The sequence below is a fragment of the Haliotis asinina genome, chromosome 11 (genome assembly GCF_037392515.1).
Source record: "Haliotis asinina isolate JCU_RB_2024 chromosome 11, JCU_Hal_asi_v2, whole genome shotgun sequence".
NCBI lineage: Eukaryota > Metazoa > Mollusca > Gastropoda > Lepetellida > Haliotidae > Haliotis > Haliotis asinina.
In genome coordinates, this window is record NC_090290.1 from 13,917,676 (window position 1) to 13,932,759 (window position 15,084).

A 15,084-nucleotide genomic window follows, 5' to 3' on the forward strand; every position below is an offset into this window, starting at 1 on the left:
TGTGTGAGTTAGATGATATTTATTCAAGATTGATGCAGTTGTGATGCAGCTGGATGCAATATCGGTCAGGAGATGCCAGGAAATATGGAATGCTGGGTAACATGTCCCCAGGATGATATTAAGTATGTGCCAGTGTTTGTGGTCAGGTATGGATCAGTGGTAGCTGATATTACAACACTGCGTAGGAAGGTTATGTTACAGTTTATATCTTATACTGCATGATATAGCTCCGGATTCTGTGGTAAGGAGTGTTAGCTCTGTGATGTCTGAGGTTAAATACTTTTGATGATTTCCTGAAAATTGTTAATGAAGCTGCTTTTGAAGAAAATGATGTTTTCAGAAGTATGTCATGAATAACATGTTGTGTATTTGCATATATCGACCTGTAGTTGTGTTTGTCGACCTATGTTAGCATATTTCGACCTGTATTTGCATATGTCTCTCTATGTTTGCAGAGATGCTCTTGAAGAGGAGAGGACCAAGAACAGTCGTCTGTCAGAACTCCTGGAATCTGAGAGGAGGAAGTGTGTCCTGCTCAACTCGCAGGTCACCGACCTCCGATCACACAACAAGGACTACCTGGAGAAGGAGAGCCGATTTGTGGAGGTAGTGATCTCTGATTTTCCACTTGTTTGGTAATACCTACAACTTATATGAAGAGGTGATTTGGTAAGGTAGTGATCTCTGATGTGCCACTTGTATAGTAATATCTACAACTTACATGTTGAGCTGATTTGTGGAGGTAGTGATCTCTGTTCTCTATAGCCTACAACTGTATGCACCAAACTCATCCTCACTTTTTCCTTGTTTCAGCAACTGCGTATTGAACTGGAGCGTGAGAGAGAGAAACGTGTTGAGTGTTCACGACAGACAGAACAGGAGCGTTCCGCCAAACATGCTGTCCAGCAGGAACTGGAGGGAGAGCGCCGGAAGATACGTTCTGTGCAGACTGAGTCTGATGCACAGGTGGCTCAACTCAAGTTGTCTCTTGAGGCTGAGAGAGGAAAAGTTGATGATCTGAGTCGGTAGGTTTGTTTCAGATTGTTCATCTCACTGTTTGACAGTTTAGGACCAGAATGTGCTGCAGTGCTGAAGCTGTCATGTAGATGTGTGGTATCAATCCTCTCTATCTTTTGACTATCAGAATTGATAATGATTTGTATCATGGAGAAGCATGTTCAGTATGTACCTGTACAATGTGAGTGAGCTATCTACATGTCATGTATAAAATCAAGGCTGCCTCCCCCAAAGATTTTTTAAATAGTTTTATGTACAAAGTTGCTGACTCTCACTACCACCAGCCCTCGTGTCTTTACGAGGATTGAAGATTTAAAAAATATTGTTTTCGAGATAATCCCTACTCAATATACTTCACAGTACAATATATCATGACAAAGCTGGTGTGTGTATCCCACCCGCCTGCTTTGCCTACGGTTACGCTACCATCGCATGCAGTTGATTAAAACGTAATATAAACATAATCATAGGTGATTGAACTATCAAGCACTACTCATGACACCAGTCCTTTATTGTTATTTCTGCTAATCAATTAAAACCTGATTTTGACTCTTAACTAAACAATCTTGACACCTACAAATGATGATATAACGCACAAAGCAGGTGTGTGTTAAATGATTATATTTAAAGATTTATCTCTTTGTATGTTGTTTGGGTGTAAAGAAAGTAATTTTGTTGCCTGATTAGAAACTTGGAAGAGGAACGACAAGCTTCAACTCGACTAAGGACAACGCTAGAGTCAGAGAGAAAAAATCACAAGGAGGCCAGCAGTCAGGACCGAGGTGTGATTGAGGACATGGAAGCACGTCTGAGGTCAGAGCAGGAAAAGGTGGAGGACCTCCATCGCTCGCTGTCCCGAGAGAGACAGAAGCTGATGAGTGTGAGTGAGATGCTAGAGACAGAGCGGGAGAACATGAGACAGACACTGGAGCACGAGAGAGCTGTAAACCGACAGCTGAAAAGGGATGCTGATGATTTACAGGTGGGTTGCGGGATGAAATGTGGAGATAAGCTGATGGATGATTAGAGTGAGAATGAATTACTAACAGACCTCATGAAATAATGTTTGTTCAGAATGTAATGACACCAATGTTAGAAAAGTTATCAGTTGGTGAGATGAGACTGGAAATTGCAAAGAAATAGCTGGTTTTAAATGTATCATTATTTTCACAAAGGTTGAGAAGACAGAGCTGAAAAGACAAGTTGAGTTTGAGAACGAGACAATAAAGACGTTCCAGAACCAGATGGAACAACTCCACGAGGAGGTGAAGGTCCTCAAACAGAGAGAAAATGAGAACCTATTGCGTTCAGATGGACAACAGGCAGCATCACGCAAAACTGTCCGAGATCTGGAACGTGAGAGGGATGAACTGAAGATTAAATTGGTAAGAAGGTGTTGACTTATTTGTCCGGAATGTTGTCAGACATTTTCTTCTCATGGGTTGCATGACAATGTCATTATTAAAAGGGTCATTGTTTTTGTGATAAATTACCATGCAGTTTGCACGTCTCTACCATTAGAATCCAGCCTGGCTACTTGAGTGACTGTTTCAGCATGAGCTGGAGCTGGAGACTGACCGACTGACAGACAAGGTGCAGGACACCCAGCTGCAGCTGGACGATGTCCGTAGCAAAGAGCTCCAGACCAGGCACGAGCTGGACAGACTGAGACTCACTGCAACAGCTCGTCAAACCACAGACCATAGTGACAGGGTAAGGAGAGTGCATTTTGAATGTTTCGGTACTAATCTTTCACTAGGGCAGCGGTGGTGTGGAGTTGGGTGGATGCAGTAAGAAATGCTAGCCACTGCCTTAGCCATCTGAAGGCATGTTGGATTTTCCTGGGTAATGTTACAGTGGATCCATCTTTTAAGTTACCTTACAAACAGTTTGTGCTGATGTGGCTATGGGTTTCAGCTGGTAGGAATATTTTTATGACAGTCATGAAGTCTTGGATGCATGTTGTGATCCCTATTAGTCCCTTAAGAGTTAAGTCACCAGTACCGGTGTACCTGTACATACCACCCTCAAAAGTACTTATAACGTGAAGCTGTAGGTTACGTGCAAAAAGAGCTGATTTGGAGAATGTAAATAGTGTACTGTGAAAGTGCTCAGTCATCATTAGACCAGGTTTTGATGCTCCTCATGAATACAGTATGTGAAGCCCAGTTCTGATGTCCCTTGCCATGATATTGCTTGAATTTTGTTAAAATTTGAAAACCAGACTAAGCCATTGATATTTTCTCTGAGCATTTCATCATTACTGAGCATCCTCTTCACTCTTCCTAAGCTGTCAGCTGCTGCAGCCAATGGTAGGGGCAGTGTTGATGGCTCCCAGACATTGAGGAAAGACAACTTTGATAACCTGGTGCAACGACTAGAGTTCCTGGCCCTGCGCATGCAAGATGATGCCAACCTGACACCACGTCGCCGTCAAGGAGGGGATGAAGTGGACGCCATTGTGGATACAACATCAAACTATGTGGCCGACATCCAGGAAGTACTGGAGGATATGAAACAACTGCAGCAGCCACTGGAGTCTAGCGAGGTGAGTTCCAGGATTAGCTAGTCTTTCATGGAATCTACCCTGTGGTCTACACTCTACCTCTGACACAGGCCAGCCAACTTGATGGAATTACTAAATGTTTCATGTTTCTTCACGCAATCACATATCACCTATACCAACATCCATTTCTATTTTTAAAAAAAGTGTTTGTCCATTTTGATCACATGTGTCGCAGAACTGTTTGTTTCTTTGAGTAAATGGTAACAGCAGGCAGATCCTGGTTTGCTTGTGGCTTTGGTGTGATGCTATGTCTATATTGGATACTACGTGTTAGCATGAACGTATGAAATATTAAATAGATGTATTCTTCTGCCAGTTTAATTCTGTGATGTGTTGGTCTGTTGGTGCCATCCTTGATCAGTACCAGTGATGATCATGTATGTTGTGTGATGCAGGTCCGAGCCAGTGCTTCAGCCGGTCAGCTGGCCAATGAGCGGATAGTGCAGCACAATGCAGAGTTGACGCTGTTCCTCAAGCGGGTGTGTCAGGAGAAGGAAGAGCTCCGAGTGACCCTGGATGCCATGGAAGAGGACATTGCCCGCCTGCGGAGACAGGGCAGACAGACACAGGTAACCAACTGTTTGGTTTATGTCTAGTGGGGATTTGGATACCAGGGTCTTAAAGCTGAGTCCTGTATCTGGATGTACATATGGAGATCTGAGTCCAAGGGTCTTGTAGCTGAATCCTGTGTCATGGTGTATGTGGAGATCTTGGTCTGAGGGTCTTGTAGCTGGATTCTGTATCTGGGTCTCTGTGGAGATCTGAATCTGAGGGTCTCGTTGCTAACTCAAGTGTCCGGTGTCCGGTGTCCAGTGTACATCCTGTGTCTGGGTCTGATGGCCTAGTAGCTGGATCTTGGTCTACACGGAGATCTGAGTCCAAGGGCCTTGTGTCATGATGTATGTGGAGATCTTGGTCTGAGGGTCTTGTAGCTGGATTCTGTATCTGGGTCTCTGTGGAGATCTGAATCTGAGGGTCTCGTTGCTAACTCCGGTGACCGGTGCACATCCTGTGTCTGGGTCTGATGGCCTAGTAGCTGGATCTTGGTCTACATGGAGATCTGGGTACAAGGGTCTTACAACTGGAACCTGCATCTGGATGTGTGCAGAAATAGGGTACTGGGTCTTGTAGTTGAATCCTAGATCTGGGTCTGCATGGGAATATGGGTCAATCTAAGCCTTCATGGATATGTGGGTATGAGGTCTTGTAAGTGAATCCTGGGTCTTGGTGTACCTGCTGATCTGGATACTAGGGTCTTGAAACTGAATCCTATGTCTGGGTCAAGGTTAGAATTTAAGTGTCAATCACAGATATGTGATATCAGTGTTTAGTTGGGTCATTGGTCAGGACTAAGAGACTGGTCAAGGTTGGGATCTACATTACAGATTAGAGATAAAATTTTGTCAGCCTATACAGATATGAGTCATGTGAGCCAGTGCCACTGGTGTAATGAAGACTGATGTTCCTATGTCTCAGGTGAGGAGGACTGAGGAGGAGGAAGAGGAGCGGTACCTCCAGGACCGGATGTCCTGGGCCAATGAGAGGTTGTCTCTGCAGATGTCCTTGGACACTGCAGAGCGGGAGGTGGGAAGACTGCAGTCTGAAATTCGTCTTGTCAGAAGTCAGCTCGACTCCGATGGATATCTCACGGAAGCAGATAGAGACAAGGTGAGGATCAGTGTCACCTTTGCAATTCAAACAAGTGTGTTACCTTCCATTTTCATTTCACACACCATTTGGTAAGATTTTCTTACATATACCCTTGTGGTTTCAATGACAGATGCAGCGATTGTATGGCAAGTTCCTGAGATCGGAGAGTTTCCGCAAGGCTCTGGTGTATCAGAAGCGCTACCTGCTGATGTTGCTTGGGGGCTACCAGGACTGTGAGCAGGAGACATTGATGCTGATAGCCCAGATGGGCGGCTACCCCTCTGACATCGACGCACGGCGACGCAGCAGACACTCCCGCCTTTTTAGTCTCTTCCGAAGTGCTGCCCGTGTCATCATTGCTATAGCAAGGTACATGTTGTTCTTGTCTTTATTGCTGTTACTGTCTGTACAGTCAGATTACTGAAGCTCCACAGTTTTAATGAGTTTGGATACAAAATATAAAAAATTCAAGGAATTGCTAATTTTGGTATAATTTTGTAGAAGAATATGTCCATAATCCATTTATGTAATAAAAATACCTAGTCACCACAACAGGTGGCTTGTGGATCTGTCTGTAAAAAGCAATATGTCAATAAGAGTTCTCTTGATAGTAAATTGTTTACTTTAGTTCTTTGATGTGTGGTTACTTTAGTATTGATATTAAATAAAGCAGAAAAATCAATTTTCAAGGCAGTATCTAGGATTTGTCACCTTGATTAACTTCTAAAATAGCAGGAAATTAAAAAAAAATATTGCTTCATTGATGGATTTTTTTTATAGTTATAATAACAAGATTTATTCACAAAGTGAATTTTTATGAATTCACTCTAGATTTAAGCTCAAAAATAGTAGCAAACAATATCTTTCCAGAGGGTATCAACATTATTTCGTTTAAAACAGCACACAAATTAAATTTGATAAGGGAGATAACTCTTGCTAGGGGTTACCCAAGGATGATTGTGTGTCCAAAATGTCATGAAGTATGATTAGAAGCAAGGTAAAGGGAAATAACTGCTTAAAATGTAACAGATACATGCTTCTACTGACACATCCGTCGCATATGGTATGCGCACAAAGGTTTCCAAACTCTTTAATAACAGCACTTTCCAATCAAGGTCAGAAAACACTCTGCCACCTTCTGTTCTTTATGTATTAAGTCAAATATAGTTTTCGACGTGCATACATAATTGACACAAGTGTCTTAGTTACTTATTAGTACGTGTACATGATGGATGTCTCCAGGGAATAATTTCCGATAAGCCTCCTCTATATCCTTGATGCATCTGTTTCAACCTGATAACTTCATTACCTCCCTTGACTGGCTTTTTATCCAATCAGGTGTCTACAGTGGAAAGTTAGACCAGTCACAACTCACTTTCACTTCTTAAATTATCTGACCAATTTAAGTTGGCAACACAAACAATGCAGTGGTTCTCTGAAAGAGATAGGAGTTCATGCTTACAGTGCTTTCTGTCCAAACTGGATTCTGTCATTCTCGGATTGCTGTATATACCAGACTGAACTTTTGGTCCTGACGGAATCATTCTTTGTAGGAAATTTCTGTGTAAATCGGACTGCTGTCTAATTCAGACATTTAACTTGGTCCCAAGCTGGTCTGAATTAGTCAACTGTATATGTTTTTGATGTTTCAGACCTGTCGATTTGTCTGTATGATTTTCCCTCAAAATCTGAGTCACTCTCAAACAAACCTTCCAGCTGTGACTGCCATCATTTTTCACACTGGCAAGCTCGTTTGTAACAGCAGCTTAGCTGATTGGCTGCTGTGAGAGTGTAAAGGGAGGTAGATGCATCCAGGGCTTAGTGATGATTTATCAGAACATATATCCAGGAGAAATCAAGGATGATAGTATCTATATCTCGAAAACTTTTAGAGGCCAGTTCACCAGTGACAGAACCAAGGTGTGGGGATGAATCAAGTGATGGATGTGCTCATTGTTTTGTGTTTCAGAATGAGATTCATGGTCCGCAAGTGGCGACGTGCAATCAGAGTGGGTTCCCCTGTTGTGAGTGGGCGTGTCAACATGAATGTTGGTAAGTTGAAGCAGCTAGGAAGCAACAGCTTGACAACATGCCATGTCTCTGATACACTGAAATATCATACAGTCCAGTAATGGAAAGGAAAGTTTTTGTCCTCCCCAAATCGAAACTTTCAAATCCTGAGTATAATCACTAATGTGTAAAATTAAAGTAAATAATTTACTGGTGTAGATATAATACTGAGAAGTTTTGGAGTTGCATTCTTTCGAAATATGAACCTGTTGCTCTGAGATGACCATAACTTACTGAGGCTTTGTCAGACGGGCTATGATTCATGGATGTCTTCGTCACATATGAGAAAAGTTAACACAATGTGTTATGATTGTCATCTTGTGGTGAACTCATACTGTCATGCTTTGTTCAGTTGATACCAGCTGATTTTGTGCATTGTCACAATTATCGTGCAAGGTATCATAAGTTGGAAAACAGAATAATTATTGAAGTAAATTTCAGGTTACACATCATCGACATACACATCACCCCAGCCAGCTGCCTCACCGAGGTACTTTCCCTCAATGTCAAGAATTCCTGATCTACCGAGATCATCAACTGAACCTCTATTGGTGTTAAATGGTGATGTAGCTAACCCATACCGCCAGTCCTCCAGTGCAGGTGCTACTAGACGCCAGTTTACAACACCACCCACTAAAGATACCAGTGCTAGTCAGACTACTTACGACAGATCTCCTTCCTCCAGTGCTAGAAGGTAAGAAGTTACCTGCCATGTATGTGGGTTTGGTTGGTTGGGCGGGGCAGGGGTGGAAGATGCTAGATGCCAGTTTTCAACACCATGCACCGGAGATATCAATGCTAGAATGTAAATAATTGCAGGTCGTGTGTGTGAGGTGGGTTAGTTGGGTGGGGCAGGGATGGGAGACACTAGACACCAGTTTTCAACACCGCCCACCAGGATACCAATGCTTGAAGGTGAGAAGTTACAGGTCGTGTGTGTGTGAGGTGGATTGATTGGGCAGGGCTTGGGGGGCTGAATAGGGCAAAAGTTACGAGTAGTTTGGATAGGGTGGTGTGTTGCTATGCTATTGTTAAGTAACATTTGTATGAGATCTTGTTCATCAAAACTCAATCATCATTGTCTTTGTCGACAGTTTTCTTTTATAATGTCATCATGAGACTGTTATTGGCTGTGCTCACAGACTTATGTACCTTTGCAAGGCTAGGATATGTGGAGCATAGTTTCAGGTTTCATGTTGACCCCATTTACGGTGTAATAAAAGGAAATTTTTGTCCTGCAGACGTCTGCTTCAAAATAATACCAGTGTTACCTTAAGCACATATCGAAGTCACCCCATGACGCGGGCCACAACTGCAGACGAATCGACGGATGACTTCCTTCACCGATTAGAGAATCTTCAATCCCGCCTTGGAAGTTACAACAGTGGTAGGTACCATATCCAGTGCTGGCATCATCCAATTCCATGAATTGGAATTATTTCTTGGCTGGAATGCCCTAGAAAGTTAGACTCTTGATTGCTCAGCAGTAGATTTCAAAGAACAAGTTTCATAGATTTGATCGTGTGAGACTTAGTTCGTCTGAACACAGAAATGTTTTTGTTTTTTACAACACGAAGGTCACCCTGATTACGTAATACTTAGTTGAGTTTTTGATTGACCATTTCCAACCATGTTTGTCTAGGAAATGGAAACATGTCTAGAATGTGCCAAATCTTTGCTTGAATAACCAGTGTATAATCTTGGTTTGGATATACTGTATGGGATCTTTGCTTTAATATTTAAGGATTGACAATGACTTGACATCTCCCCAGGTTCCAGCCCAAGCAGAACGACAGCATGGAGATAACAGCAGCAACATGCACAACACCAGCACCAACTCGGAGACATCGTAGACTACAACTGAATCCTGTATACATCACCTCCAATACATCATCATGCTCAGTGATGGCTCCATCAAGACACCAGCAGTGTCAGCTCCCAGTGTAGGGCAATCTGAGCAGGATTCAGTTTCTGAATTGTGTCGAAGTGAAATATATGGAGTTAGACAATGATCCAACAAGACGTTACTGGCAGAAATGTGAGATGTTTATGGCAGGAGAGATACTCTACCAAACCAGACCCTTCCCAAAATATGTTGAGGCTGCATGTGTTCTGTTGCCCGTACTACTTCTTCCTTTCTGTGTCATTATTATTAAGATGAGTGCTGAAATACAGGAGTTATCACTACAAATGACTGGAAAACTGATAACTGGTTCTATAAAATCAGAGATATGTTTACAGTGAGAAATGTAATGTGTTAATAAGGTGAGTTACATTGTTATAATCAAGACTGTTGTAGCTGAGTTAATTCACCAACAATGTTCTTTTAATGTACATTCAGGATGTATTTGTTATGGTTTTGTTGACAACAAATCAACAGTAAGTATGTTGAAAATTTGCAGATTCAGTTTGAACTGAGTTTTAAGTGGAAGGTTAAAGTCTTAAGAGATTTACAGATTTTATATTAAATACAGCCAAGTCCCATTAATCTGACCTCTGTTTTTCTGACAGTCGGCTTTATCCGACTCATGTGTTGGTTACAAATTCAATAAACGTAACTTAGTCTCATTTATTTAGTCTGACATCCTTGTAAATGCGACAATTTGTTGTGCAACAGATAGTGTCAGATTAATGAGACTTGACTTTGTCCGATTCATGTGTTAATCTGATGTTTTAAACAGGAGACTCTTGCTTTTACGTACATTGTACCTGTACCATTCTACTCTTAGCTGTTCTGCATCTTATTTAACAGTGGGTACTGTCATCTGGAAACCTGTTTAAGGTGTGCATGTTTAGACAGATTTGTCAAGTCACCTGTTTTTAGTACTGAGGAAAGTTTTCAAAACATACAAATATTTATATTTGATAATTTTTGTTGTATATTTCATAATAAATGCCATAGTTTTTGTTGATGTCCTTGTAAAAATATGTATTTTAATTTATTTTGTTGATAAGTAGAAATGCATTTTAATGTTGTGTTCGGTGACAAGTATTCAACAGTTTTATGAGAAACAGTTTAGTTTGGACCTCCATGGAAGTCCATGTTTGTTTGTGCCAAAAACGGTGAATGGAAGCCAAAATGTAGAGCATTTCTGATTGGGTTGATATTTTTAGAAGTTTGGATATGGATATTTTTGTAGTTGGACATAGTACTCACCATTAGGAATACTACAGGTACATCTGTGCTTGGAATAAGCCAAAAACCCAGCAAGACATCAGGCGTGGTAACTTAAAAATGTAACCAGCCCAAAGAGGGTTCAACAAAACCAGACACCAGGATATGTTGAATTTACTCAGGTATATGGAACATCTACAAAATTTACCAGACCATTAGGCTGGCTAGCTGTAAATTTAGACCTTCTGCCAGAAATCTAGCCCATCTCGGGCAGCCGGATGGGCTTTATTTCATACACTGAGTAAATACTGTATCGTCCTCGCCAGACTCAAGTCAGTTTCTGTTACGTGGCCAAATCCCAAGTAACTCCTAGTACAATTATAGATACGCATCTGGTATTGAAATGAAGCAGCTGTAAGTAAATGGAGCAGCTGTAAGATTAGGGGTAAGTGCCTGTACATGTGAGTAAGCTTTATGCATGTTTTAGTGATATGACAGACCCTGACTTGTCTTTTTATAAAAAAAAAAATGTGTCCAGTTTCAGACTTATATGTCATGATCTATTTTCTAAGTGGATCTGAACTGAACTAAACTCGATATAAGTAAAATTGAAAATAGTGTATGCTATGGGAGAAGACATGTCTTAGTGAATGCGTTAAAGGGTCATACTGTATTCTGCCTGAAAATGTTGATTCTGTTGATTTTGATTTACATATGTATTTATTTAGCTGTTGTTTAGAAATAAGGAAATGTGCCACTGCAATACCTACCCCAAGGCATGCTTCACAGACATAGTTTCAGAAAGAAATATCTTTGTATGGAATATTAGTAGTTTCAGATGATATTCAGGAGTAGCTTGTCATTTCCTTCCAATGTATAAGGAATTTGAGCTGCTTTTGATGATAATTGACAATTTATATATGTCATTTTCATCACAAAGACAGTGTATTCACAAACTTCAGTCCAATCCGTCGCACTACTTTCTGTGATATGTGTTATATGCCCACTGTACCTTGTATTCATCCGCCATAGCTTCTGATTCACTGGAGGACCTGGTTCTCGTATGTGAAATGGCATTTCTTGTATAGTACATAACATGCCTATTAAATAAACTATTATTTTCACAGTTACAAATAGTTCTGTTGTTCATCTTCCATGGTCTGGGTATTTTATCTCCCTGCTGTTGTGATGCAGACTTGGGTCACATCCTCCACTGCAGGACCCCTGAAGATCCGGGGTAGAAACTTGATCTTCAGTAACTCATGCTTGTCATAAGAGGTGACTAATATCAGGTGGTCAAGCTTGCTGACTTGGTTGACACATGCCATCCACTCTCAATTGCACAGATCAATGCTCATGCTGTTGATCACTGGAATGTCTGGTCCAGACTCGATTTTTCTTCAGGCCACTGCTATATAGCTGGGGTATTGCTGAGTGCTGCATAAAACTAAGCTCACTCACTCAAGTTGATATAAGTGGAAACACAAGTGGCCACTGTGATGTTACAGTATTATTTACTCATTACAATAACTAACTTAGCAAGGTATTTCTTGTGTATTTGAAGTCAATAACGATCAACGTGGATATTGTTTTTGAGATTCTCTCATACATGTACTTTCAGTGTCACTGTTCTGAATTAACAACATAAAGTTCATAGATAAACAACAACAAATGTTTCTTCCTTCCATAAACAATAAACATTGCCCTTCATGAATAAACAGGGTACTCACATGTACAGACAGTCATTTATTACACAAGGCCAGTAGTTCAGTGGTGGATGTGTAGGGAGTGAGGTTAGTTTTACACCTTTTTTAGCAATATTCCAGCAATATCACTGGGGGGACTCCAGATATGGGTGTCACTCATTGTACCCATGTGGGGAGTGGAACCTGGATCATTGGTGTGAGGAGCAAACACCATCAGGTTAACCCATTGTCTCTCAATGGGTGTGAGGCAGTAGGGTAGCCTAGTGGTTAAATTGTTTGCTTGTCATGCTGAAGATCTGGGTTCAATTTTACATATGGGTACAATGTGTGAATCGCATTTCTGGTATCCCTTGGGATGATTTTGCTGGAATATTGCTGAAAGAAGTGTAATACTAAACTCACACACACTATGAATGTACAGCTAAGTGATGGTTTATATTAATGCCAACCAGGGGCCCGTTTCACAAAACTCTGGTAAGCCAAAGATCTTGTAACTTTTCTCGTAGCATTTGTACCTGGCATACTGTAACATAGGAGGTGCAAATGCTACGAGAAAAGTTACGAGATCTTAGGCTTACCAGAGTTTTGTGGAAAGGTGTATTGGACACCATAGAGGGATAACAATATTCCAAACAGGAAATCACACATCAGTGGTGTATCCATACAATGCCTGTCCCTGAACCTGATGCGGAACGTCCACATTAGTGTCTAGAGTATACGACCTAACCCGAGAAGACCCGGGGTAGAATGTATCTTCAGTAACCCATGCTTTTCATAAGACTAACGGGATCTGGTGGTCAGACTCGCTGACTTGGTTGACATTGGTCCCCATTTGTGCATATCGATGCTCATGATGTTGATCAGTGGATTGTCTGGTCCAGAGTCGATTATTTACAGACTGCCGGCATTATAGTTCGAACACTGCTGAATGCGGCGTCAAACTATATATACAGTATCAACTGATAGAGATGAGTTAGTGTGTGAGCCAGTTTTTTCATTCGGCCACATTCCCACCACAGCAAATTAGATATTCCACTTATACGTTTTGGGCGTGACATACTGGTATCGCGCAGTGACAGTAAGCAAGTTCTCTCTATATATTAATAGGTGAACACATACGGCATGGTCATACAAGGCATCATGGAATGGTGGAAATCTGCAATATTTGCAGTTACCTCCCTTCGACTGTTCAGTCAGCTGTGGCCTGTGTGCACGGGCAGGCATGAGCTATGTAGTCGGACGAACTATACGTCATATCTTTGTTAAAATTGTTACCCACTGATATAGCTTGTTTCAAAGGCATTAAGAAGTTGGATGAATCAAACTAAAAGTGCTTCATGGTTCAACTTCTTTATTATACAAGATCACAACGTTTCGAGACAGATTCTAGTCTCTTCTTCAGGTGAATAATACACTGATATAGCGACATAGTCTTGGGCTGGGACGGGTAGCACAGATACCCGGGACGTGTGGGTAATAAACTGGACCCGAATACCCGTGTCAGTACCCGGATCCGTTATGATTATGTTACCGACAGATTAAACAATGTTATGTGTTATTCTTTTATGATTATAACGTTGCATTGTCTTTGAAGATTTAGACCTAATTTACAGTCACAGTATACAGGGTTAAGATCTTGAAAACTCGAAGTTTTAGTCTCCAAGCTGAAGGAAATGTCAACGTTTCTGTTAGTGTTAGAGAGAGGTAAATGTTGGAGATAGGCTAGTGTTGTAGATAGGTTAGAATTGGAGATACGGTAATGTAGGAGACAGCTGTCTGTAGTGTGGGAGATACGGTAATGTAGGAGACAGCTGTCTGTAGTGTGGGAGATACGGTAATGTAGGAGACAGCTCTCTGTAGTGTGGGAGATAGAGTAATGTGGGAGACAGTTGTAGTGTGGGACATACAGTAATGTAGGAGACAGTTGTAGTGTGGGAGATACGGTAATGTAGGAGACAGCTCTCTGTAGTGTGGGAGATAGAGTAATGTGGGAGACAGTTGTAGTGTGGGACATACAGTAATGTAGGAGACAGTTGTAGTGTGGGAGATACGGTAATGTTGGAGACAGCTGTCTGTAGTGTGGGAGATAGAGTAATGTGGGAGACAGTTGTAGTGTGGGACATACAGTAATGTAGGAGACAGTTGTAGTGTAGGAGATACGGCAATGTAGGTGACAGTTGTAGTGTGGGAGATACGGTAATGTAAGAGACAGTTGTAGTGTGGGAGATACGGTATTGTAAGAGACAGTTGCACTGTGGGAGATACAGTAATTTAGGAGACAGATGCAGTGTGGGAGATACGGTAATGTAGGAGACAGTTGTAGTGTGGGAGATACGGTAATGTAGGAGACAGTTTTAGTGTGGGAGATGCGGTAATGTAGGAGACAGCTGTCTGTATAGTGGGAGATACGGTATGGTAGGAGACAGTTGTAGTGTGGGAGATACGGTAATGTAGGAGACAGTTGTAGTGTGGGAGATGCGGTAATGTAGGACACAGTTGTAGTGTGGAAGATTATGTCAGGGATACCAGACACTAACCAATGAAAATGGAGCGTTCCATTTAGAAATGGTGTAACATAAAAAAAGGGATAATCTCTCCACAATTCTTTTCACTTTACGGCGCAGTAGCCCCCACCATAACCATTAAACACAAAAGTGTTTCGAATGTTGTAACGGGTCTACGTTGACGTCGTTCAAACCACCGTTATTTATGACGTCAGTCGCATCCTGATATGTGCAACACCTGCTTTGAGTCGAATAACGCTTTGCAAGCACGGCTGGCTGACGCCGTCGCTCCATATTTTCAAAGGTAAAAAACATGACATAGTATCTCATAAAGCTATTGAGTGGATCGTGCTAGGACAAGGAAGTCTTGATGACGTCACAGATCTAACTGATTCGGACCACCCACTCACGATTCGGCACTATTGAGAAGATCACAAAATGAAATTCCTTTGTCCG

At 41.5% G+C, this 15,084-nt stretch overlaps 1 protein-coding gene across 1 annotated transcript in view; it reads left to right on the top strand.

Annotated features, from left to right (window-relative positions):
• LOC137256074 (muscle-specific protein 300 kDa-like) overlaps positions 1 to 11,552 on the top strand; it is a 140,103-nt gene extending 128,551 nt beyond the window's left edge. Inside the window, exons 49-61 of the mRNA XM_067793767.1 lie at positions 456 to 606; positions 814 to 1,025; positions 1,705 to 1,999; positions 2,193 to 2,402; positions 2,572 to 2,730; positions 3,308 to 3,565; positions 3,979 to 4,152; positions 5,060 to 5,251; positions 5,364 to 5,602; positions 7,203 to 7,285; positions 7,745 to 7,997; positions 8,545 to 8,690; positions 9,076 to 11,552. Of these exons, the coding sequence (XP_067649868.1) occupies positions 456 to 606; positions 814 to 1,025; positions 1,705 to 1,999; positions 2,193 to 2,402; positions 2,572 to 2,730; positions 3,308 to 3,565; positions 3,979 to 4,152; positions 5,060 to 5,251; positions 5,364 to 5,602; positions 7,203 to 7,285; positions 7,745 to 7,997; positions 8,545 to 8,690; positions 9,076 to 9,110 (2,407 nt within the window). The 3' untranslated portion in view covers positions 9,111 to 11,552. The remainder of the gene's footprint in view (positions 1 to 455; positions 607 to 813; positions 1,026 to 1,704; positions 2,000 to 2,192; positions 2,403 to 2,571; positions 2,731 to 3,307; positions 3,566 to 3,978; positions 4,153 to 5,059; positions 5,252 to 5,363; positions 5,603 to 7,202; positions 7,286 to 7,744; positions 7,998 to 8,544; positions 8,691 to 9,075) is intronic.
• Positions 11,553 to 15,084: the final 3,532 nt, after the last annotated feature.